General features: G+C 39.2%; 1 protein-coding gene across 4 annotated transcripts in view; it reads right to left on the minus strand.

Moving 5' to 3' along the window:
• The window catches only part of shroom4 (shroom family member 4), a 69,492-nt gene that overhangs the window by 16,565 nt on the left and 25,281 nt on the right, over positions 1-27,646 (minus strand). For 2 of the 4 annotated variants that reach the window (XM_008435344.3, XM_008435345.3), the window contains exons 2-3: positions 27,010-27,161; positions 5,214-5,429 (exon numbers count right to left, since the gene is read on the minus strand). In XM_008435344.3, coding sequence (XP_008433566.1) covers positions 5,214-5,429; positions 27,010-27,161 — 368 coding nt within the window. Of the gene's footprint in view, positions 1-5,213; positions 5,430-9,025; positions 9,408-27,009; positions 27,484-27,646 lie in introns of those variants that run through there. The other 2 variants (XM_081599205.1, XM_081599206.1) reach the window with 2 other exon arrangements.

The following is a 27,646-nucleotide window of genomic DNA, read 5'->3' on the forward strand; positions in this document are numbered from 1 at the left end:
TTAGCTGGGGCAGGTGGGAGGCATGCAGTGTTCCCCAGCCTTGGTTCAAATGGTTTGAATTGATTTTGTGAAAACCCCCCACAAGGCCTAGATACATTTTATTGTGGTGTTTCTTTTTTTTCCAGTAAAGAAGAACAGAGTGATCCCTCACCCTTTTGTAATTCTTTGGTGTCTTATTCAAACAATGGCCAAAGTTTCCAGGGAGACAGAGGAGGGGAAAGCGGAGACAGAAAGCTCTAGCGAGCTTTCATCTCAAACAAGTATTGAGGTCTAACAAGTAGACGACCTCTAGGCAGTCTCTGTGGTATTTATGATTCACATTTCATGGTTGAAAAATCTCACCAGCTGTAAAATACTCCAACCTGGTAGAACTTTGTGTGAACACAGTCTTGTGTTTTGTTGTGTTATGAAGGTTACTAAAGGAATTCCCCATTTGTCTTTAAGGAAGATCAGTTGTTTCTTATTGTTTTTTAGATTCTAATCATGCACTTTTTGCTACCAGATGATGTCCCAGTGAGTTTTTGGCTTCTCTGGTGATACACATGGCTGGGTTTTAAAAAATTCAAACAGCTGACTTTTCTTAAAGTAAAATGGGGAAATTCCATTATTGTACCATTACACCCAGCTGTTTGAGAGTTCACAGCAGCAGGTGGGGGAAGGGCAGCCAGCATCATCGCTGGGACCTTCTAAAACATATCAAAATTGTACAAATGCCAAATTATCTGTCCATTTTGAAAGTAACTTTCTAAATCACTGATACATTGATAAATTTGCCGATGTCTCATAACAACATCTTTAATTTGGGACCATTTATTTCAACCTATTTCTCTAAAAAATTTAAAAATTAAACAGTGACTAATCTGATAACTTATGCCCGATGAACCCAAGTGCAAAACTGTAAATGTAAAAAAAAAAAAAACCTTTCTGAAAAGTTAACTGCATCCCAAGCCACTGACCACATGGCTTCAAAAAATTTTTTAATAGTTGTACCTGATTAACTGCTCATATATACCGAAGTGCAACTTTTTGGACGGTTGTCCAAAAAGTTGACTAAGTTGATTTTAATTTGTGTTAAACAAAATTTTTGAAAAAATAAAGCAAACTGAAGTAGAAAAAACCTTGAGGCTAGACCAGCAGTCACCTTTACAATCTAAAGAAAATTGGTCTCGAACAGCAATATATATTTGCGTCTTGGGAAAAGAGAAACGCATCAATTATCAATATATGTTATGTATATGTTTATCGTACAAATATTCATCAGTACAACAATGCAAGTTGAGACATTTTAGCAAAGATGACAAACATCATTTGCAGAATACTATAAAATCATTTCAGCAAGTATGTTTCTCAAAACATGTGCTTCAAACATATTCCTTGTTAGATTACTTAAGTTTCATTTCATATTCAATTCACTGACATTGTGATAAATGACGAGCTAAAAATAGCCTTTCATACTGTCATTTGGCTCATTTCTGCAAAATACTTTCTGATCAGTCACTGCAATCCTTGGAGAAGGGCTGAATAGCTTCATTTGGTTCTGGAGCTAAATGTTAGTGTCTCTGGGGGAGTAACAAAACCAAACAAAAGGTGGCATATACAATAGGTGGAAGAGAGGCGCAATGGACAATAACTAGTATGAAGGTATGCCGAGACTTTAAAATTCAAGCTTAAAAACTACAGACATTTTTTGTCCTACCGTTCCTACAGCTTAAGGTCTTTTTCATGAAACACCAGAGAACATATTAGAGTTTTCTCTTCATAGAGTAATGCAGAGCTGCCCCTCGCCTACTTGTTGCTGCTCTTCCTCATAAATCCAGAAACGACCAACTTGTCACTCTTGATGTAGCCCTGTTTTAAAACTACAATTGGTGAAGATGAAGAACACAAAACCTTTTCTTAAGTTTGTAAAGAACTATGGACAAAAAATACTCAGTGTGGGAAAGAAAGCTACATTATCTGCATGAGAAAATTTTTTTGGGAAGGAAGTGAGTGGAGTAGGCGGCTGTATAGATTTGACCTGGTTGACAGAGAGAGGAAACTAGGATATAAGGTCAGAACTGGACAGGAAATGACAGTCATTCCTGCCCAATCAGAGACCAATCTGGGACATGTGAGGGCTGATGCAGAGATACACCCAGGGATCGTGTAAGGTCGCTGGATTAATCCTCAGCGTGTCAGCTAAACACACCAACAACAATTTTTATTAGCTGATCAGAATGGTGAGAACAGATAAACTTCCTTCCTTCAGGCCTCATATTGTGTCGGTGCTTGGATAAAAACACAAGTTGCACATTACAAATACATTCACACTGTACAGATTGTCCTCTCTCTTCAGACAAACACAGTTTACTGGATGTCTTCCTCTCTTTGTCCGCATGTTCCGGGAGTCACATGTCATTGTCCAGAGTTATGCCAGGAGCTGCCTCCTCATGTGTGTGTGTACTTGTCTAGATATCCTATTTAGGAGAGTTTCTGGCATATTTACTAACCTTCTAAGAACCGATGGTTCTTATGGGCACAATCAGACCTGATATGGTGCACCCCCTTGATTAGACTTAGGGGTTAGGTCTAGAGACATGGTGTGAATTAGATTTTGGTTAAGGGAAGGCTTAGGAATATATTAATAATGGTTTGGATTACACAAAAATGTAGAATCTTAAATAAATGGTAGTTAATATGCCACCTTGGGTGAGGGGCCTTAATAAAAAGTTGAATTTCAATCAAAGTAAAGTGTGAAATTCTAGCCACTTGTACTAAAAACAGTTCTGAAGCTTTTTCAACTCAATGCAATCTGTTTCCTTAGATAAACACTTTTAAAAGTACTTTAAATAATTAACTGAGGTAAATTATTTAAAGTAATTATATAATTACTTTAAATAAGTAATTATTTAAAGTAATAATTACTGAGGATTATTACTGAGGATCAAACTGATCCTCAGTTTGATCATGAGGATCAGTTGGAATGTATGACTAAACTGAATCAATTTTTTTGAAAAGTACATCGAGATGAAATTTTTTTATTGGCAGTATATAAATAGAACTGAATTGAATTAATACCAGGTCTTATTGTGGACAGAAATACAAAGGTGTGTGTGTTCTTGTTTATGTAGCATAATCAGGACCTGACATTTACCAACCTTATGAAGACCTATAGGTATTATGAGGACAAAAGCCGAAATCAAATATGACAGACCCCTTTTTAAGGATTTGTGTTAGTTTTAGAGGCTTGGTGTGAATTATATTTTTGTTAAGAGTGATTTAGGAATATATTGGTAAAGGTTAGTGTAAGTCTTAGGATTAGGCAGCCATTACTTAAATTAATGGAAATCAATGCAAAGTCCGAATATGGGTAGAAATCCAAACCTGTGTGTGTGCGTACAGAAACTGTGGGAATGAAAAGCCAACACAAACACACACACACAGATGTACTGGTATCTAATCCTCGTAGGACTATTAAATCTAATAGCAGTGCATTATATCACTGATTCTTATCATAAGGAGAACAGTACAAACCTCTTACATAGCATGCAGCTGACAAACAAGGACAGTGCAGCTATTTTTATTGTGAGTCAATATGCAGACGCCGCAGACTTCCTCTTTCTTTCTAACAGATTACAGTTTACCTCGGTGAGATCATACAGAAACACAAAGGGTCTTGTATCTACAGCACATGGTTGATTTTAGTTCAACCTGAACGGACAATACAGTCCTCCAACCCTGCTGTGTTACAGGAACAAAAATATATCCATTATACTTGACACTGAGGTCATGAAGGTTGTCAGCTGCCTAGCTCCTCAATTATTTAACAATGTTATTGTTTTAGCTAAAAATGTCAGATGTTTCTAAGCTGTAGCCAGTTTGTTTCTTGCGTCAGTTCAAAAAGTGGCTAAATCTTATTGGCTTTTGGGTAAAACATAAGCTACAGACACAGCATTTGGCTAATTTAACAACTTAATTAAAGGCATACATATATCCAGCATATAACAAATAACTGATATGCTTGTTAATGCTTCATGAGTTGGCTTCTTAATTATGTTTTCCTGGTGTGCTACTTGTTATTTAGGTACTTTCCCAAAAACTACACTCCTGGGGATGAATACAGAAACTGAAATGTGTGTGTAATCTCCACAAACAATGCAAGAAGGGCTTTGGATGGATCCATAAGTTTCGATTTCATATAAAGTCGAAACTTTATATGAAGTCCCAACTTCATATGAATTCTTCTGAGAGCGATGTGATTGGTTATCACTTTAGGATGTTTGAATAGGAGCCGAAAATAGATCAATGCTTCCTGCGTGGGCTGTGTTGACTATAAAATGTGGTGATGTCACTTGTTTCCTGACAATTGTTGGTTTTTTGAGATTGAACCAGTCACAGAGAACAAAAAAATCCCCGACACTGCCTTGCAGCTTGAAAAAAAATCTGATGGGAGTCACAGGAAGGCAAAGAGTGACTCAAGTGGACAGGATGACACACTGTGCAAATAAAAACTGCTGACAAGCATAACACGTTAGACTATTTGGGAAATCTAAGTTTATCAATTCAAGCTTAGTTAAGAAATACCACAAAAGATCACATTTTTGTGTTTGTAGCCTTTTTTAACAGAAAATATCAAACTACACCTGGAATAAAAGCCTTAATATGTCACCAGTTGCATCAAACAAAATATCAGACACTTCTTAGCTTGATCTGAATGTACAATAAGCACAGAATAGAATTTAATCCCATATCAAAATAAATAAATACTACTGGAGTGGTCTGTTTTACGTCCTGCCTGTCTCTACGTAATGAAATGCTGCTATCACGTACTGCCAAATGTTCTTAAGTCAGTATCAAATTATTAGGTATAACACAAAGTATCTGTGTTTTGTTCACCAATTTTTCCCGCCTTTATTTCCATTTCACAGTAAAAAGAACCATAAAGATCTTTGCTTAAAACAAACATTGGAGTCCTCTTTCTTTAACTTACAACAAATGTTTTCAGAGAAAGACTGAAGCATCTCTGGGTTCTTGTAGCTGAAAAGCAACTAAACGTTTCTCCTCTATTCGTTATAGAGCTCTGATATACAGAACTTTTCAGATTTCTGTAATGAAAAGCTCCAAAAGGCTTCAGTCAAATGTTGCTCTAAAAGTTACTGTCAAGTAAAACCTAGAACTCAATCATTTTACTGGTTATTGGTAAATGTGAGGTCAGTCCATCTGTTGTGTCTCACCTGTTGTCGGTTGTGTGCCAGGGTAGGGTGTAGGAGCCAGAGTGGAGCTGCATGACAGACGGAGGCGGAGGAGGGGGGAGCGGAGGGGAGTTGGTAGGAGGGGGTCGGGGGGTCAGGAGCGGAGGAGGCGGAGGAGACTGAGGAGGGGGCGGGGGCAGCGGCTCCGACAGCTTGGCCAAGTGCCAGGAGTGAGGCCTGATGAGAGGAACGCTGCGTCTGCGTGAACGAGAGAGGAAGACCCAGGTCAGGATTTATTCCCAAAAGAATATTCATAGTTTAAGATTTCAAATTAAGCCAGTAAATTACAATTAACACAAGCAGAGGAATTCAGCAAAATGTGTTTTTGGATGTGACTTCCTTAGAAGCTGTTTGGACTTTCCCCCCGAGCTGCCATAAAACGCTCATCTCACATGAGCAGTAAGTTCTCCAGTTAGAGCCGAGGCCAGGCATTCCACCGTATCCCAAAATATTCCCTAATTCCTTTATACAGACTTCCGATCTCACACACTGGCCAGATTCAACTGAACCCCCCACAGAGAAAGTGTGAATTTAAGAAAAAAGAAACAAAGAACAAAAAAATAGTAAAAGAAAAAAAGGGGGTCCGGGAACGGGACCAGAACAGTATCGATGTATGATCACTGGAGTCTGAAAGAAAGCTCATATCTTTTAAACCAACACACTGTCAGGTATGCTGCTGCTGGATGGAAGGAGCTAGAAAACCTGCTGAGTTGACAGCTAAGGTTGGATAAGGTTTAGCTTTGGAAACATGAGGTCTGTCTATAAATACAGCTGCTGCAAAGCACAACGGATTTGAAAGGTAAAATCGTTACGCTTCTAGCTGAAAATGAGTAAAATTGATAGGCAAGAAATAAAGAAAAATCTCCCTTTGTTCTGTTAGAAAAGGCGAAACGTAAAGACTTGATATATAGATGGATGGACGGGTTGATGATACGACTTTTGGAGAAAGAGACAGAAAATTAAGTCTAGGTATATACAATATATAATTAACACTATTATTTGGACATATGCCAAGAAGATTTGTACTTTGAAAAAAATAGAGCTGGGTGACCTAAATTTGAATTCCCAGCACCAGCCCAGAATTACAGAGCCGAAAAGCTCTGTAGCTATATATTTCTAAAAAACAAAAATAGAGAGGCAGCATCGGAGATTTGAGATCTCAACCTAAGTCCAAAATCCGTAAAACGACACTATTCTGGGTATTTCACAGAAGCACTTGGAGGTACAATTAAGGAAGAAGAATGCAGACCCTGGCACCACGAGGGAGAGGAAAAGACCGTTTTTGAGTATTATTGTTTATGATAAAGCAGGAGCAGGAGACCCACTTCCAAAATAAACACTGTAGTTTCCTGGTTCTGGCTCCTTAAGACAGATTTCTATCTGATTGTTCAACTTTGCTGACAAAGTTGACATAAACTTTCTCAGTTATTCCTGAGAAAGTTTATGTCAAGCATACCGCATATGCGCTTCTATCCGTTTGTTTGTGTGGGAACTATCTGAAGTCCAGCCAGACAAAATGCCATTATTAAACGCACCACAAGTATTAGTGAAATGCCACTTCAGTACCACTTCCTGTTTCATTAAGTTCAACTTTTAGAGATTTACGACCAAGAAAAAAACGAAATGAGTGACGTTTGACAGAGAATTTGATAACTGAGGGGGTGGGAATAGAAAAATGACAGACAAATATCCCAAAATATAAGTTGTGTTTTACTGTGTTGCCAGGGAGAAATAATGTGTTTATTTTAAAACCAGATAACTTATCCTTTTCTCCAAAAGCAAAGTGATCCCGAGGTTGGATCAGAGATGATGTGAAGATTAAAACTCTGAAATCTACAACAGACGGTTGTATATATATTTTTTCTCATTTTTACCGTGTTAACTTAGTAATTTCAGACTATCAGTAAAACATTTTAGCAGAAGAATGTGTGGGAAAAGCCTTGCAGCATGTATGCATCTATTCTGTCCGGCAAACATGATTTGCAACGTGTCAGAGCTAAGTGAGACTCTTAGAAATCCTAACCACACTAAAGTTTTTTTGGGGGGTTTCTTGACAGTTTAATGGCTTTGAATGCATCAAGAAATACACAGCTATTAAAATACTTTAAAACTGCTTTAGATACAAGTACAAGTTAATAATTACAAGTAAATCACACATACCAGAATTGCCATAACACTCCACATAGATGGTGAGTTGCTGGACAAGAAGAATAATATGGCAGACAAGAGGAACCTCCAGAACTTACAAAGGGGAACTCCTCACGAAAGTCTGTGAAATGCTGAGCAGCTATGTGCACTTCTTTTATGTTTTAGCTATGTTGTATTTTATAAAGTTGGGTCTTATGTATGTAATCAAGTTTTTCTCCCATCAATTTTCTAAATAAACCCAAGTATATTAGTAGACATGCATGAATGTAGCCAACAGGAGAGCTAGCTAGATAGCATTTTTCCATTTCTGAAGTGGTAATACTGCTTCTGAGTAACAAAGTTAGAAAAACTAACTAGCACTAAAACCTGGCCTATCTCAACCTAAGTTCGCAGCCTCACTAAAAGGGAAGAACCACTTTTGTCAGGTGCTGTAGGGCGAGGTTGAGGGACACTGCTTAAGGACTGTTTAATGGCTATTTAAAAGTGCGGTTCTCCATTAGTCAAATTTAAATACAAAATCAGTTTCCATTGAATCCATAAACGTTATTTCTGACAGGTGATGTGCCAGTCTGAAACTCAAAAATCCACTCCGGAGTAAATTTCCTTTTCAGTTATGAACTGGAGATGACTCCAACATCAATTTATTAGATGCCTCGGCAGACTGGCAAATGTGAGTGTATTAAAGCAAAGTTGCTCCAAAGTTATCGTTATGAGTCTTTAACCTCTCTGTCCTGGAAATGTAGGAAATGTTTTGGAAATCTCAGTGTGACCGTATCTGGCTCAAATCTCTTGGGAAATAAATGGCAGGTCAAAACTTTACAAAAACCAAAGATCAGAAATCTCAAATCTCCGATGCTGCCTCTCTATTTTTGTTTTTTATAAATATAAATACATTCAGGTCTCGAGGTCTGAGGGAATCTTGAATTTAACCAAATAAAGTTTTAGAATGACTTCTGCTTTCTTCTCTCTGACACTTTAATCTACTAGGTAACCTGTTGCTGCTTGAAACAACAACCAAAGAGGAATCACATGAAGTCTATTTTGAGTCCACTAAGCTACAGTTTGACAGATAAGAGTAAATCCTTAACCTGAACATAGAGATAATGACTTATCCCACCACTTCTGTTGGCGTCTTTTTGTAAAGAAACCGAGAAATTCGTCAAAGTTAACAGAACTTTCTTTTTCTAAATATCCTTTCAGAATTCTTGAGCAGCTTTTGAGCATCTCGAACTGAAAATCTAGTTAAAGAGGGAGATACTGACAACTAAGATCAAAATCAATGAACAACAAAGATCAGAATTCAAGAGGGGGAAAAGCTCTGACTCTGAATGGGCCTTTATGAAAAGATTTGCTGGAATGTGGCACTTAATGGCCAGAAACAGCAACAGCTGACTGAAACCGCAAAGGTCACAGCGCATAATCAGAGTCACACATGAAGCCTCAACAAAGCACTGAGCAAATGCCAGACAGACGGGAAGATATGAGCTCTGACAGAAGCTGCTGCAAAGCGAGACGAAACACGGACTTTCGCTAAGGTGAGTTTGTCTATGAAAATGAGGCAAACCTCTAATGAACACCTTCATTTTCTGTGTTCAGATCCTTCACAGATGGAGTTGTAGAGCAGATGTAAAGTTTTCAAAACCTACCTGACAGCACAGGTATCCACTGCTAAAATGATCCAAGCTCAGCCCTTGGGATCCTAGACAAGCCGAGTTCAAGTTCAGATTGTGCACCGTCTGCGCTAACGTCTCAAACTTCTTCCACTCAGAAGGACTCGGCTCAGATCAGATTCATCAACCCGAATCCTCTTCCCTGTCCCTCAAGCCAGTTGAGGTCTGACGAGAGTTGGGATGTCATGCAAACGAGTGACACCTGAACGCCTAAGAGCTGACATGAAGAAGTAAAGTCAGCTTCTGACCAAGAGGGAAAAACCAGCTGACGATCCTCACATCCCCTCTCCCTCCTTCTCCTCTTTTCCTCCTCCTCTGCTCCTCTCGCTGGAAGACAAAACATGGCTATGTCTCCCAACTGGACTCGGCATATCTCTCTCTCCCTCTCTCCCATCCCATTCCTTCCCTGCCTCTCTCTTGCCCCCCCCCTCCTCTACACCAGGATGTGCGAGTCCGTCAGAGAGGAAGCCTTGTGGCGGACAGATAAAGCGCTGGACGGCCCGCTAAAATAATACCAACAGTTCCACACTGTTATTGTTTGACAGGAGGGGAAAAAATGCAGAGGTACTTCCTCCTTGGACGTGAGTGCGTCGGCGTGCGCGTGTGTTTGCGGAGCATGAAAAAGAGGTCTGAAAGAAGTAAAGAAAGCAGAGACTTTTTGAACAGACGGGGGGGGGGGGCGGATGGGGCCAGATTTTCTCCAGCCCCCCGCTTTGGCAGAAACACGAGAAAACAAAATGTGGTGAAAGACGGGGAATGTAAGAGAGGATGGGAGGTCTGCAGGGGAGTATGAAAAAAAATCTGCTCAATAATTATAGGCCAACACAATGAGTGGGGGTGATGGATGAACAGAAGACCTTATCCCTGTTTTTATCGCTCAGACGCATTTCTTTTACACACAGAAATATAATGAAAGCTGTATGACTCAGACTGCTGCGTTTTGTGCTACTGATAAGTAGCCAGTTAAACTTTGTGCAACAGCGTCGGTCTTAAAAGGCAACACAGCTGCAGTTTAGGGAGTTGGCATACCAAGGAGTAGACAAAGGACAATTTGGAGAATCACCAATCTAAGGAAAGTGCTACAGCATTTGCTAACTGCGCTGGGTTCATCTGGATAAAACCCTGATGTCATTGGCATACATTTGTATCTAGACGGCTTGACTACACTCTGACCAGCTCCCCTAACTTAGCTGGAAAAAAGCTTAACCCATAGTGGGAACAGGTTGTTATGGCTTCTTGCAATAACAGTTTTTCAATGAAGACAATATTAAAGGAATACATTCCTAACTACTGTCCTATCTCCCAAGTTAGGGTCATAATTCATAGGAGAAACTGAGATTTGTTTGTTTTTCTTGCCTACCTGGTGTGAGGGTTCTTACATCTTGCACTTGACACACCACTCAAGTCCAACTTTTGATTGCTGTCCAAGAACTGCAGTGATTGGTCAAAATATGAAGTGGGCAGGGCTACTGTGCTGACATACGTTGCAGTTAGAGGGATGGATCTTCTAAGGTAGTGTAGGTTCAGATCTAATTTCTGGCACATATCATGTACAGCAATCAGCCAGAGGATTAGACGTAGCCTCCTCCAATTTGCTGTGCATCGTCATGCCAACTTAACAACACTGATTAATCAAAGCGTCCCTGGTCTCTGAAGCTGACCTGTGGCATCAAGGACAAGGACAAAAACATACACTGGAAAATGGGGCCAGAAGTGATAAAAGTTTATTTTACAGGCCCATCTTCAGATACCAAGCAAACAAAACTTTTTACAGGTTTTCTGCAAGTTTCACCAACTCAAATTTGATACCTTTTTGGACCGTTTTCAATGAAACGTAAGAGCTATATTTCTATAGAAATGTAAAAACTTCATTCAGCCAACTTGCGATAGATTTACACTTACTCATGATCAATACAAAAGAGCTGGCTGGCAACGGTATGTTAGCAGCTAGTTAGCGGTAGCCACAATCGACTTGATTGCAATGAAGATGTTGGCATGTGACTCAAACTTTAGCCTCAAAGAAAAATAATGCAAGAAAAAAAAACTGAATATGCGAGATGTAATTGTCCTGCCAAGACCTGTGATTAAAATTTTTAATATTTAAACCTTAGTTTTCAAATAACTCAAGACATTTTATGGCCTTAAATTTAGATACATAAATTTAAGACTTTTTCAGGATGCATGGACATAAATATAATTGGTTACTTTGGGAAAATGCACAGGTTGGCAGTGCTGCAAGTCTATATGACAATTGAAATACAGATTCTTTAGCAAAAGTTAGATTCTTCACATGATGTTTAAGTAAATAAAAAAACAGCAAAGAGCACCATGTAAATATTGTCTAAATTTGTGGAACTATGTCATGCTATGTAAAGATTGAAATTTAATGTCTATTTGTGTGAAACCTATTCACACATATATAAAAGGAGGATTAGCACTACATAGTTATCCACTTTTTGGTTATTTTCTCAGTTGAGTAAGTGAGTATTCACAGTTTAACTCAGAATTAGGGAAGAAAATGCACAGCTCATTAAAGCCTGACTTCTAAGATGAGCCCAGTATTTTATCTTCTGGTATCACTTGTGTAACAACAGAAAAGGCATGTTAGACCACCACTCTCATGTCTCTGAGACTCCCAAGAGGGTGGTCACAAAGTCAAGTTAGCATGTAGGTATGAAGTGGTAATTGCACTGGATGACATTTCGCAAACGTCTAAAGGCAACATCTCATTGCTAGTTACCTCAGCTCACAATAATTTGATCCAAGTATTTCCTATGTCCAACCATCAAAGTTTCAGGATAAATGGAGTTGACACATCTTCCGAGAATGATGATGTTGACAGAGAAGCCTGAGAAATCAGCCGCCACCCCTGACACAAAAACTTTTGTAAAGGCCACAGCTGATTTGATCTCCGTGTGTGGAGTTTTTTGGGTCTAAACTCTTTGTCCAGACTGGAACCTTGTTGAACAAACATCAGCAGGTGTGAGTCGCTGATACCAACGGCGTTAAAGTTTAACCAACCCCTTAACGGCAGACACTTCCAAACAAGTCCCTCAGTGGGCTTCAAAGGTTTCCGGGACACATTCCATAGACGTGTGTCCATGTTGTGCACATGGATGCGAGGAGATTCTTGGAATTCCAAGTCTTCTTGCTAAAAAGGTGAAAGGTTAACTATGCCAGAGAGCCCAAAGAAACTAACCTCCTCCCCTTTACCCCCCGTGGCCACCTGATTAGGATCTATTTGTTTGCTTTATGGGTCTCCCATTCGTATATGTGCGCGTATCAGCATGCAATCAGACCTCCTTCTGTTTGCCTTGTAGCCCCTTGAACTCCTAATGATGGATGTCTGGATGACAAACACACTTGAGGACATATCTTTACTACACAGAGGACCTCATACAATCCTGTTTGCTACAACCAAGGGTCAAATACACACAGACATCTTACATACCAGGTAATCAGTACAGTGAGACTAGGCCCATAGAGGGGGTCGATGGCAGGAAGGGTGAAGTCCAGTTTAGCCTCTGCAGCACAATGAGCTGTTTGTTACTGCTAAGTCCCCAGACTATCGGTGTGTGTGTGTGTGTGTGCATGCGTGGGTGTGTGTGTGTATGTGTGTGCGTCTCTAATCAGCGGTCCCTCTCTACTTATGAAAGGAAAGACACTTTCAAGTGATTTTTTTTCCAGCATCAGTTTGGTTTGCATCAGATGCATAGATGCAGGAAGGTAACAGATGCAGTGACAATGCAAATTCTGCATCCTAATGATATATAGAGCCTGTTTCTGCAGGTTATAACGGCTCTAAAGTTTTCTAGATATTGGCATATTCTAGTTTCTGAGAGGAACATCAAATGGTAAACACCAACAATAAACTGCATTATTACTATCTCACTCAACATACAGTATAATCACAAAGCCACTTTATGTATGTGTGATTTATGAAGAGCTTTATTTATTCTCAGCCTTACAAAATGGTCAATGTGAGTTAAAATGAATTTAAATTATGCAATTCAAGTAATCACTGAAGCAGGTGAAGGTCCTGAATTCAAATTTACTCAGATAAATACAAGTAAAACCATAACATTTATTGCAAAAAGTATTCATTTGTCTACCTTCGCATGCATTTAAGCTGACATGACATCCCATTTTCAATCCACAGCACACCCTTAAGTTTTTTTCTGAATAGACTTTCTACAACATTTAGCAGTGTGTTCAAAGGATTTTCTTTTTACCAGTTTTTCCTGAACTGTATTTGTGAGCTTGAACGTCACTGTCCAAGCTCACTCTGCTAATTCATCTTGAAAATATTGAGGTAAGGAGACTTTGCAGGATAGTCAAGCTTTTTCAAATCAAACTTTGTAATTTATGTTTATATGGACATTGCTTTGTGAACTGGTGAAGACTAATGTCGGAGTCAGAAGGGAACCGTCATTCCCTTTTAGACGAGTGTGACGAATCAGCATCAGTCCTGTTCAGGTCCATTTGTCAGGTGTTCAAACCCTCAAAACACCAGACATCCCTGAATATCTTTTACCAGTAGGACAATCATTATCATCATCATCACCATCATTTCGCTGAAAAAAAAAATTGAATGAGATTTTCTTTAGTTGGTATATCTTGTTGAGATGTAGCCTTTAAAAATACATTGATAAGCACATTTTATATTCACTAACTTTTCACTGGAATAAGTGTACACTTAAACTTTGAAAAAACTAGCATAACTATAAGAAATACATTTTCAAGCAACAGAAAAAGAGTTGAAACAAGTATACATTAAAATAAGTTTAAAAAAAACCCCAACAACGTTTCTTTTATTGATGTAGACTCTTCATATGAACATTTTGGCATTTTCATAACTTGTCAAGACGTGTTTAGTTTGTTTAACAAAACCAGGAAAATACAAGAATGGCGCCAATTCTCCACTTGAAAGTTATTTTAAAGGAGGTTGAGGTAAATCACGTTTTATAAAGTGTTTCTTATTTTAATAGTTTTCTCATTTCTATACCTCTCGTTTATTATACTTCAGGTTCTTTTCTAAATCAGCTATGGAAATACAATCATCACTAACCAAGCATGCACTATGAACAGTGGCTAAAATGAACATAATAAATGCAAATGGAGTTTATTTGCAATGTTCCCGTTCTGGAGTTTTGATTTAAAATCCAATTAAGACGCTAAACTCCATCTCTGCATCCTCATATACTTCAGCTGAAATTTTAAGAGAGCCAGGTCTTGAAACGTCCCATGACAATTGTTTGAGCTCAGCTTTCAAACAAACTCCTGTAGCTGCTGATGGACTGAGCCTTAAACCTTAAAGAACTGGAGGAAACGACCAACACGAATGTTACGATCTCAGCTGACGGCAGCCAACATTTTGATTCATGTCTTCACCTCCAAACGGAGTTTTAGGAATTTATTTTGGGGCGAGACGGCACTGTCTGCTTGTTAATGCCTCTGCTCTGTTCGTGTGTGTGTGTGTGTGTGTGTGTGTGTGTGTGTGTGTGTGTGTGTGTGTGTGTGTGTGTGTGCGTGCGTGTGTGTGTTGGGGGGACAGCGGTGTCATGTATCTTGGAGTCGCAGCTTAATGGGCCAGTTAATAAAAACCAGGCCTCAGGAGACAGCTCTACTGTAGGAGACCACACGCAAAGGAAGAGGAGACACTCACTCAATTACTTCAACTGCAGAAGTAACAATCATTGTTAATGTCAATTTAACAACAATTTAACAATGGTTGTTAAATACATGCAACTTAAATACAAAAATGTCTATTTGCTAACAGAAATACCAAAGAAAATTTGTAAAAATTTGATAGATGATTAATGAAAGAAATGGTTCCTGTAGGTTTAACGATCAGTGGCCGGTTTTGACATGAACCACACAGGCAGATGCCCAGGGCAGCAACAGAAAAGGGGGGGACACTAGCACAATCTTTTAAAACATAACTCGTCTGCACCCTGAATAAGTTTTATGTTGCTTTTATGAATTTGTAGACACCCCAAAGCTCAGATTATACCGATGAAAGGACCATGTGAAAACTAGTTGTTGAATTGAATTAAATTCAATAAAAAATTATCATCCAAGTATGTTCAAAGAGTCGTCGTGTGATGCTGTGGGCAGAAAGGATCTTGAGTCGCGGTCGGTTTTTCAATGAATCTTAAGAGGCCTTTTGACTGACGACACTGTTGCTATGAGACGGTCTCATGACTATCATGACATGCTAACAGCTCGATATTCGTGCAGCAGAGACGACACTGTGCAGTAAACATTGATCTGCAGTCATAGTCCAAGTATTATTTGGGATTTTTTTCAGTTGTTCCTGGTTCTAAAAAATAACCCACATTGTTCCTACAGTAACAGATCCTAAAAACTGACTGTAAAAACGTAAGAGCAAAAATGACTTTAGGCTACCATCAGAATACCAATATGTTAGCTTAGCGTTCCTTTTCTGTATTTTAACATAAACAAGTTTTCTCACCAGAAATCAATCGCAAGACATTTTTGTCATTTTTCATATAATGATGAGAATGAAGTTGAGATACACATTTTTCAATTTAAAAAAAGATCCATATCTATTTTTGGATTATTTTTTCCCCAAACCAAAAAAATAAAATAAAATAAAATATAAAGCAGCTTTAAAAGTGGAAGAAGACCAGTTAGTGGAGAAAAAATGTTTTTAATTAGTATTGTTGACGGCCCTGAGTCATTCAGTCTGACGTAGTTGGTGTTCATGGTTATTATTGTTTTTTTTATTGTAGATTTTTTTCAATCACCACTAGCGGTGAGAGCAAAGACGGGGTACAGAGTCTCTTTGGTGAAACAGTCGGAAACACAATGGTAACGTAGTACGGTCAGTATGTGACCACGAGGTCAGGTGTCGCTTTTTTTATTCACCGCAACTCTGTAACCTCTGCCCGTCTTCATCAGTCTACATGCTGACAACTTTAGTGAATAAAATGACAAGTTACTTATTTTAAATTTGTATTTTTTTAAGACTTTACAGTTGGTGTTTAGGTATTGTTAATAACGTCTTCCAGTAAAACGTAATTTTCAAATTTTCTGTCAACTTTAAACTTTTTTTTTTTTAGTCAAAAACATGGTGGGCTGCTGGATGACGACCCTAGCGCCCCCTAACAACGGACTTAGAAAGTTTTCTGGGGAAATCCCGTCTTTAGTCTCTACTTGAAGGTTTTTGTTAAACAACAACTCACACACTGCAAAACACCTAAAAAGATTTAAGATTTGTCCAAGCAGTTGCAACAAGTCAAAGATGCGAAGGGTATTGTGATGTTACAGACGAGATGCGTTTTTAATAAAAAACAATTTGCTATGCCGCTTACATGGCACCTTCCTGAATAAAAACGGAGTTAAAGTAAGCCCAAACTAAGCTCTGCAATACAGTGGACTTAAACGCTAACTCCTGATTAGTAATTCTCTTGCCCCAGGCCAACAGGTATCTTGATGCAGACTCCCTTTTTCTTCTCATCGCTTTAATTTGGCCGTAGCTTTGATCAAGACGATCTCAAGCGCCGGACAGGCTGCATAAGGTTCGAGTTAAGCCAGGCTCCCTCCAACCCAGTAGTCCCATCTTTGCCAGTTTCTTAACAAATCAGAATGTGAGCAGAATTAGATTTAAATGAAGGGGGGAAAAAAGACCTTTATCAGATCTTTTTTTTTTAATGGACTGATGCAGCAAAGATGATTGAAAGCAGCTCTTGTCCGTTCAGTGTCCACTTTACTTCTGATGTACTGCGCGGTCCAAATTGTTTACGGATGGGCCTCTAATCGGATCCAGAAAGGTATATGTGTGTGTGTGTGTGTGTTTGTGCGTGTGTGAGGAAGAGGTCTTGGGGAATGCCAAGAATGTCTATTGTTCAGCTTGGGAAGGAGTGATGGGGGGCAGACTATTGTGCTTCATGGTTCTTGGCACCGCAGACCTCAGCATGCCCCGTTCTCCAGGGAGCATGTGGTTCAAAAATCCCAAACAACGGATGTGTGTGTGTGTGTGTGTGTGTGTGTGTGTGTGTGTGTGTGTGTGTGTGTGTGTGTGTGTGTGTGTGAGTGAGAGAGAGCGTGTGTGCGTGAGCGTGTGTGTGTGTGTGTGCATGAGAGCTTTTTTTTACCCATCCATCTCTCTGCAATAACATTCCAAGCAATTAGATGAATGTTTGTGTGTGTGTTGGAGAGTGAGTGTATGTTGTGTCTACTGCCAAAAAAGCTCCTGACAGTCCCAGGCAACTTACTAATGAGAAAAACAAACCAAAACAAACAAACAAAGAAGAAGAAGAAAAGAGTGAGTCAGCGTTCAGAGGCAGAAGCACTGGACAATCAGAGATCGAAGCTTGGGAGGAACAGATGACAACAAGCGTTTCAAATGAGCACAAACAAACTGTGAAGCCGAGCGGCGAATGGAATCAGAGCCGAGAGCGCTTATCTTTCAAGGAGCGATTCAGGAGTTTGATGTTCTGATCAGACTTCACTGTTACCGATTACGCTGATTAGATGGAACCCGGCTACATCCTTTTTTTGCTTCTTATGGGTTCAATTACTAAGATTTAAAGAGAAAGGCCAGCCGTAGGGAAGCCAGCAGATGGCAGCCTGGTATCAGCTGGATCCCACTCGCTGAAATCCTGACTTTCTGAACATGTGGGAGGTAAAGTGAGGTCAAGGATGTTTGCGAGGCAGATTTTCAGCAACGAGGGCCGTTCGAAATGTTTTACACCGTAAAAACATCACGCAGCCACCAAACACCGCATTTTGTCAAATGCCATCATTCAAAATCATCAAGCAAAAATGTTGACTAGTTTTCCATTTACGGTGCTAATAATCAAAGGCCAGAAGACTTGAGAGGCCTGGAACGTTGATACCACAGCAACAGATCTTTAATGTATTTTGTTGCGCTCTGCGATTTATAAACTAACAGAAGTATTTTTTAAGCATATTCTCTGAGCTACAGGGAGCCAGTGGAAGGACTTAAGAAATGGGGTTATGTGCTCCGTCTTCCTGGTTTTAGTAATCAATGCAACTAAACATAAACAAATGGCTGAATTTCTCTAGATCTTGCTGCGACATTAGTCCTTCAGTCATGGAAACGTTCTGATAGAAGGTGCAGCTTTGTACTTTCTGAGTTGTTTGTGGAGACATTATAGCACACCTGTAACTACAGCACTCAGTCGAGAAACAACAGTGACCTGTCATTTTACTAGTCACTTTACATAACCTGGTAGCTGTGTCTGCTTTGAGGTCTCATCATATTCATGCCATAAATGAGCTAATCTAGCGTTAGCTTTGAAAATAATAGACATCTCCGGTGTGAAAACACCTCAAGAACTCATCAAGGTCAAAATGACAAAGGTTCCCACTCTCATGTTTCACAACCTTGTCTTGTACATACTTCTGTTGTTTTCAGGTCTGAAAATTGTCGGGAAACTGAAGTAAATATTTATTTTACTCATCCACAAATCCCAGCCTCGGTTCAGTTCCAAAACGACGTAAAAGTGTTTGTGCTCATTTCTAAGGAAGGCGGCGAGTCAAAACATGTCAATATTTTATCGCCGTAATGTCTAAGAGAATTAGACATTCCACGTGCTAGCTCCTTTGTCTTTCTACCACCTTTCCCCATTTCCATCCTTTCATGTGCTCTTCCTCTCCCTCGTTCGGGCTTCGGCTAAAGCCAACATTTAGCTAATGTGGCGTGGGGATCAAAGAGTTAGCTGAGATCAAAGAGCTTTGTCATAAACAGCAGTTTACGCTGCCATGACAAACATAATATCATCCCTCTTGTAATTACAATTTTGATTTCTGCACGCAGACTTCTGCTGCCACTGTGAGCGCGTCGTGTTGCCACGTAACTCCAGCCTGGGTCAGACTGGGATGGTTCCTGCCTTTTATCCTGGGATTAGCTCCTTTTTGGAGTTAAAGTAAAACAATCAATACATTTATTTTTTTACGGGAGATGATAGATATTTTCTCTGGTTTCATGATCTTTGAGATGTCTAGTCCACGTGCTAAATACACAAGGACTTCTATCTACAGTTAGCAATGCTAAACATGCTAATAGACTGTGAAGACATTTTAAAAGTCACCTCTACAATCATGAAGTCTTTATTTTTAAAGTGACAGTGAAATCATGTCAAACTGCAGAGATGTAGAACGTTGACTACTCTCTCTTACACACAGTGTGACGACGCCTCTGGCCCCAATGTAAATAAACATGATAAATAATAATCTATTGCAGATGGGGTTTTCAAGGCATTCAGACTGTCTTGTATTCTTTTTGCTCAGCATTCCCCAGCTTCTGATTCATTTGTTTTGTTTTTGTTTTTAGTTTTCCTTTGGACTTCAGTTGCTTTTTCACCAATTTTATGCCCAGTGTAACAACATGGACAAGTCCAGGACTGGAAACTTTGCAGATGGGCTATGTCTGTCAGTCACTTATTAAAGAAACAGCAAAGATGTGACACAGTTGACCAATAACAACTCTTTGGAAAATACTTTGTTAGCTACTTTAATATCATTTTCAGTCAAACTGGGTTATTCTTGATATTTGCTACAGTCAGCAAAACAAATTGAAACAAACGTGAGAATTTTGTCTCTAGTAAGCTACATACAACCTAAGTTACAAGTGTGTTTCTTTTTTCCTGGTATGTTGTCTGATATGCCTATTACTGGTTTATGTTTCAAATTTAGGAGTCTAGAAAAGCCTAAGAGGCGTAAAGGAAGAATTAGTTTGACAAACCCAAAGCATCCAAGATAAAAATGAGCAACTATTGATAAGGAACTATTTAAACATCTGCCTTTGCAGCCTTCATGTTATACACACCTGCAAGTTAAAAAGAGCAGCTTCCTCTTCAGATCAGCAGCCGTAAACAAACTGTTTAGTCTTTTGTTCACTTCTTGTGAAAGCTGCTTCTTTTCACACAAAACGCATTTCTTCAGCACTTTAGCCGGACAGGAAGTGCTGAGGGAAAACTTTGGGAGGAACAGGAAATGATACATTTGCTGGAGAATGCCCCTTTGCAGTGTTTATAGCTGCCCAATTGGAGTAGCTAACACACTCACCCACACGCACGCACGCACGCACGCACGCACGCACGCACGCACACACACACACACACACACGCACACACACGCACGCACGCACACACACACACGCACACAGAAACACAGAGACATAGACAACAGATCTAACAAAGGGTCTCAGAAAACAGGAAGAACTGAGGAAGGAACATTTCCAGGTCGGGAGAACAAAGACAACCAGAGATTTTTTCCCCTTACAGATACACATCAGACAAAAAAAAAAAAAGCTTAAGATATTCCATTGGAAAAGTACTGGAGTGGGCATTACGATATTCAGAAGACTCTCCCTTTTTCGGGGTTTATTTTCTCATTCAAAGGCATTGAAATATTTGTTTACTTGTAATTTTTATGTATGTCTAATATTGATTTAAAATGCTGAAGTGGTTAAATGACAAATCTGCAAAATGCACCAATTTCTTCATCCAATTGTCAGAATAATTGATTACTAAAATAATCATTATTGCAGCTCTAATTTCAAGCAATAAATATACTGACTAGTAGTACAGTTCTAAAATATAGAGATGTATTTATATTATCCATTCTAATATTAATTTATTAGTGTAAGTATTATTCAATAAAAACAAAATTTGAAGAAAAAAAAAAGACAGATTTTTAAAAATCCAAATCTGCCAGGGCATGAACAGTTTTGGGTTCAAATGTATATCTTTAACAAACATAAGTGGACAAAACATTTTTAAAAAGTGTAAAAAGTTTTCAAGTTAATAGCCATATGTCAATTTTAGAATATAACCCGCTGCTCCTTTAGCTTATAAATAAAAAGCAAGTAAAGAATCTGAACTGAATTGTGTATCTAATGTTTACTTTTCTGCTGGTGGAAAAAACAGTAAACTGTGGAGTCCGTTCAGCTCTCGAAGCTTTCACTCTAAAATAGTAATGTTTTTGTATTCTTTGCGGCTTGTTTGTCAGGTTTCACTACATTCTCTAAAAGAAGGGTCTGCCTGAAATACAAGGGCGGTTAACACCAGTGTGGCTTCTCTTTGCTCCTTAGCTGCCTTGTTAAAATGCCAATAAAGCATCAGTAGAGAAATAAAAAAGGAAAACTGACCAAAACACAATGCCGTCTCACCCGGCGCTGAACTGCTGCACAGGCCAGTAAATTCCTGCGGTTAGCCAGATTTAGCCTGCAGGCCTTCCTTTGGCCTGAGAATTACAGAACGGTACAGTAAGTCAGAGCTAATTTACCTTTTTGTTTAAAACGCGAACAACACGGTTGAGAAAGGAGGGCAGCCCTCAAAGGCATGATGGGATGTAATTTTGAGACTTAATAATGTCCTGAACAATGACAAAGCCTGTAATGAGAATTACAGATCGTTTGTCCTTTTATACAGCGATCATGGAAATACCTCTCGTGTTTTCCTGTCGTTTTAAATTCAAACTTCTGTGTGTTTTTATTGGCTTTCAAGTAGGATTGGAGTGGTTAATGAAAATAATTATGATTAATTGATTATTGAAATAATCACCAATTAATTTAGTAATTGTTAACTTGAATACACTGCAGGGTTTCCTCCCGGTGTATGATAAGCCTGGCGGGCCACCAGGCTTTACTTGAGCCCCCACCTGGTTTTTTTAAGACTTTATAGTTGGTGATCAGGTATTAATCTTTCAATCTTTCAATAACACATTGTTGTCAAGTGATATTTTTAGATTTCCTGTAAATGTAAAAAAAAAATTAACTCAAAAACAGGACGGGCCGCTGGATGAATGACAGCCAACCACCGGGCTTAGCAGGTTTTCTGGGGGAAACCCATATTCAGAGTAAAATTTAACATTAAACTCAACAAAAAATATAAATTTTGTAAGTGTATGTATCCTCAAGTGCAATAGTTTTAGATTAATCTGGTTCAAATGCAGCAAAATGTTTCTTCAATGGCACTGACTTAGAGGAGACCGAGTACTAATTCAACACTCAACTTTCATATTTAATTTATTTAAGAAAAGGGAAAACGGTATTATTTTCCTTCCAGTTTTCAGTTACACACCACTTTGTGCTGTTCAATAAAAGAAACATTTTAAAGTTTGTGGTTGTAACCAGACAAAAACCAGAAAAGTTAGAGGAGTGACTTTAACTAGTAACTCTAACAATCCACTTTGAATCTCAGATCTGCCTCCGACTCACGTGAAGCAGAAATGTTACACAAAAAGCAGCTTTTTAAAAATCCCATCTCTTTGCCAGCTCCACATTTCCTTCCTCTGCATTTACATCATATAATTAAATCCACTTTTTTTCTTGCCCGCTCCATCAGCTGAAAAGGCCATTTATTCAGGGGCGCACTGTAAAACGGAGTACAAGGAAGGCCATTACTGGCCAGTTTCCTCAAGACAACAAATCCGCCGAGAGTCTGAAAACATAACCGTGAAGCTGCTTTCAATCAAAGCTTTGGTCATTTGAAATGGAAGTGGCCATAAACCAACAGATCCTTGATAAAAACATGCGCGTTAAATGCAGATGAGACACTGAGTATAAAGGATGTTGAGAACCTCAATAAATAACACCCTCTTATGGCGAAGAAGCAAAATGACTCGTGTGTATGAAGCTTCAAATGGACATGTAGACGTACTGATTACAGTGTCGTATCTTATTCCACTTCAGCGTTGCCTCATACCTCCTCATATCTTTTCACATTTCTTATAAAGTCCCGTTAAGAAACATGGAGCTCCATACATTCACAGACCATCCTTGTTCCAACATGGCTGCCCCCCGCCCCCCTGTCATTAAAACAGACGGTAATGAGTTCTGGTTTGTGACTCAGGAGCCTGTTCCACTGTTAAAACTATACGAGAGCCCGGAGTTCACCATGTGAGCGTTTCATCATCGCTCAACGAGCCGCTTGTTTTGCTGGCTGGCCTAAAAAAAAACTCCCACCGTCCTGGAGGCTTTCCTGTTGCCATGGTGACGACTCGGAGCAAGACAGAGACATGCTATGATACAACTTGTGAAAAAAATTGAGGTCAAAGTGCAATGCAGTTTGCCCTACACAATAGGCACGATGGCAAATTTTGCCGGACGATAAATTGTCCCAGAAGTTATTGCGTTAAGCGATAACATTGTTGTTTTGAGACCATTTTCAAGTAACGTTATGGTAATGGCACAATAATGCAAGGATTCTCTAACTTTGACAAGCTTTTAAAGTCTAATACACTGGAAGATATTTTAAATGTCCAAAAGAAATTAATAAAACGGAAAAACTTAAGTAAAAAAAAGGCTAGTTGAGACCGAAGCACCAGAATGAAGGTTGTTCTCATCCAGTTTTTGTCACAAAGAGAGCAAGAAAAAAAATCAAAATTCAATTTTGTTCAATATCAATTTTTGTCTGAAATATAAGGATGCACTGATATGAAAATTTCAGCCAATATCTATATGCAATATTAATATTGCTCTGATGGCCGATAACCAATATATATTGATATTGTATATATTGTAAATAAAAATGAAAAATACAACCACCACTGAATTCAAGTAACACATGACCAACCTCCTACACACAAAAAGCAAAATGATGGAAATTAATGTCAGTTGTTTAAATCGACCCAGTTTCATTTATCGGATTGATAAACATGACCTATATAGATGTTAGTGCCGATATATCGTGCATTCCTACTGAAAAGTCACCAAATATTGTGAAAAACGTTGTAAAGTTGCCATCAGTGTGTTGATTAAACACAACTTTGAGAAAAGCTACAAAACACAAACCGTCTTATTTTAACCAAATCTACAGCAGTATTTTTTTGAATGAAAAATTATTATTTTTTGTTTCGTATAGTTTTAACTGGAAAAATAAAGAGAATCTAACCATTACACAAAAGGAATGGAAAAAAATGTAATCGACAATCATGTCAAAAAGCAGCCAAAAGACATGTTACTTTATCAAAACGAATCGTCCTTACACTATTACTGTCATTCTTTGTGAAAAATCCTTGCGTACATTGGAAGAAAAAAACTTTTTTTTTTACCTTTACATCTTAAAACAGTAATTATTCAGCATAAACTGCATGGGGAGCGTTAATCATCTCGGAGTCCTGGTAACTCTGCAGAATGTTAAAACGGCGTAGTCAAAGTCCAGACCAGTGGCAAGACTTGAAAACTGATGCTCACAAGCAGAACACAGTAGATAATTTATCATCAAACTCGCAATTAATCACTATTCTGTGTTGCTCTGTCACATAAACTCCAATAAAACACGACGTTTGGAGTTGTAACTAAATATGAATCACATTCACACACCCCAGCAGCAGGAAAGTCCCCTACAGTCTCCACACCAGGCTGTAACACACTGATGAGTAACAGAGCGACATTTTCATCATAACTAGTAGCATTCCTCAGGCTCATTTCTGTCTGCTTACCGTCTGAATCACCACAAATTATTCATCCTGCGCGTTCTTACCATCATTTGAGATTGGTGTGGCTGCTGCTGCTGCTTCGACAGACCAAACCTCCCTGCAGACGCCGTGCCTGATTCCAGAACCAGAGGCGCTGCTTCCAGAGGGCTGTCTGAAGAATCTGTCAAATCTTTTACACCACGTATGCGACCTAATCCAGCTGGGATCATCTCCTCTCTCTTCCGAGGCACAATGTGTTTACACACGGTGCTGAATTTCAATCGGGACAAAGGCTTCTGTTTTCCAACATTTTAAGTGATGAAAACCTGATGCAGAAATGTGCAGAGTCAGGAAATATTTAAATAATATCATCATAATTTAAAGTTTAGGAGCTAGTTTAGTTTGTTAACCCACTTTCTTCTTACGTTTCCTTCACGTTTCTTGCGTTCGCTGCGTATTTTGACCAACTTATGCCCACCGTTTTTCCAGCATTTCTCTAGAAATCCTTCTACACTTTAAAACGCATTAGGTTGCATCTGCCTAAAAGCTTCGTTTGTTCAAACATTTCTCAACACTGATTCAACTTCTCGGCTGTTGGAAGAAGTAAAAAAAAAATCTCCTGCTGTTCATCTAAAACCTGCGGTTGTAAATGTGGAAATGTTGTTAGATGACCTCAGATCGGCGATGGCGGTTTAACCCACATCCTCTAATTAAAGGCTGAGATTCCAACTGAACGACTTCGTTTTTTTTTATACATATATATATTCAGAGTGTGGAAATGTTCCTGCTGTTTGTTTCTCTTCCAGAGCCAAAAATATTAACAGAGGCTCAATACGTGAGAAGTGGGAAAACACACTTTCACATCCTGTACCAGGCAAACTTGTTAGCAAATTAACAATAAATCTGAAAATCCAGCAGACCCTAAATGGCTTGCCGGCCGTGACGTTTAAAAGTTGAAGCGTAAATCAAGGATTTCATTGATGGGAGTTATTGATATGCATCACTAAGAATCATAATCACTGTGTGCTAAACTAAATTTAAATCGATGCAGGTGTTTCCCCCCCGCCCATAATAAGAAAATGTCAAATTAGGAACAACTTACAGGTTCAGTTTTTCCAGCCTCAAGCTGCAGGGTTCAGTTTTAGTTGAACCGGGATTAGCTAAAGATGACGCAGTTATGTTTCTGTGTTAATAATTCCTCACTGCTGTTTAGTTTAGCAGGTTGTAAACATTTACAGTAGCTGGTATTTTATTATTGAGCAGTCCCCCCAGGTTGTTGCAATGCTTTTTGTTTTTTTGTTAAGAATGTGCGGCACCTTTTTCAAAGTTTTGAATTCTTTAAAGCTTTATTTTTGCCATAACATAGTCTCACAAAAAAAAAGATGAAATAGCTTCATTTCTCTTTTTCTCATGTAGTTATAATCCCTCCTTACCTGAGAAGACGCTGCATCATCGTCCTGCTGCTGCTGTAATGGCTGAATAAAGTAACAGAGACAGGAAGCGCGCCCATGACTGAATATATATAGAGTGGAAGGAAATCCTACAGAGCATCTAAAAATGGTTTTGGGAAAAAAGAAAAAGAAAAGAAAGATGAGACCAAAGTTCGGTTTTCAAGAGGCGAAACATGAAGGGGCAACGGGGGCCGGTCAAAAACTCAGCCGAGTCAGAAAAGCAAGAAATACAGAAAACGTTAAGGCGATTGGTCAGATCTGCGGAAAAGTTGCGATGACTGTTGAAAACTTCTGTTGTAAACCTCTAAAGGAAACGTAAATAAATGTAGAACCTTGCACAAATGAAGAACAACAACAGGGAATAAAGAAATAGGGATATAAACCCAACGCAATAAAAACAGACACAACAACACGTCTGATTAAAAGTTTGCTTGAATGAAACGGTCTTCATATGCTTTTTGAAATAATCAACCAGACTTCGAGAAGACGCATGGCGCTGGAGCTGCTGTCTGAACGGCTCGATCCGCTCCAGGCCTAAAATGCACCATGGGAGACAAAAACAGCCTGAAGACCTCAGAGTGCAGGTGGGATGTTTCATCAGGGTTTAGGAGATTAACATTTGTGAGGTCAGACGCTGATGTTGGATGAGAGGATCTGACTCTCACCTCATTCCAAAACTGTTCTATTGGGTCCAGGTCAGGAAAAATAAATTAAATCACTGAAATTTATCTTTGAAAATTAGCAGTTAGCAAACAGGCCCAACGTTGCCACCTCTAGGACTGAAGTGGAAACTGCAGAGCACCGAGTAAAACGTTTGACCACAGAATCCCAGCTGACAGTATGTGTTTGGTTAGTAACTGACTTGACATGATGTCCACTGAGATTTCCTTTAAAAGTGTCTGGCAAACAGAATCCTAACAGGAAGCGGACGATCACGTCCTCCTTCCTTTGTCACCGCCGTGAGTCAGTCAACATAAGAGAAGAAAAAGAAAAAGAAGAAGAAGAAGAGCGACTGCGACTTATCTATTTCTGTTAGCCAAAAACTCCCTTTTATACGGATAGAATAACGCTCCAGCTGTCTGAATGCGTGTTTACCTCCTCACTGTGAGCTTCAGTATCCTGTACGACCCCTTGATGAGGATGAGGGCTTCCTGTCGGCTGCCGTACAGGGCAGAGCCGTTAATGTTGATGAGCTCATCTCCGACCTTCAGCCTCTTGCAGTGCGCGGCCTTCCCTCCATCCTCGATCTGAAGACAAAGATGAGATTCGGGAAAATTAGCTGGAAGGCTAACAAGGGCACATTCACACAAAGAAAAAGAAAGAAAGAAGAAGAAGAAACTCATCGTTAAGATAAAAAAAAAAGCCCTGCATTGATCCCATGGCGCAGACAGGACAACGACTCCTTTAAAACCTGTTTTTGGAGACATTTTTAGTTAAACTGTTTCCGTCCCCATGGCAACCTTGCCCCAGAGAGCATCTCCAAAACAGCCCAAATCAAAACATCCCACAAACCCCGTCTCATTCCCTCGTAACAAGCTCTGTGTGTGAGTGTGTTTGGCTCAGTGGTAAGGACTGAATTGTTAATGCATTACTGGGATGTTTTAGACTGGTTTTAAGTAAAAAAAAATAAAGAAAAGAAAAGATGGGTGTGTTGCAGTGTGAGGCAAGGCTAAATTCAGACATAAATCACACACACAACAAGAAGAGATACTGAACAAAATCCATAAAGACA

The sequence above is a fragment of the Poecilia reticulata genome, chromosome 18 (genome assembly GCF_904066995.2).
Source record: "Poecilia reticulata chromosome 18, P_reticulata-male-v2, whole genome shotgun sequence".
NCBI lineage: Eukaryota > Metazoa > Chordata > Actinopteri > Cyprinodontiformes > Poeciliidae > Poecilia > Poecilia reticulata.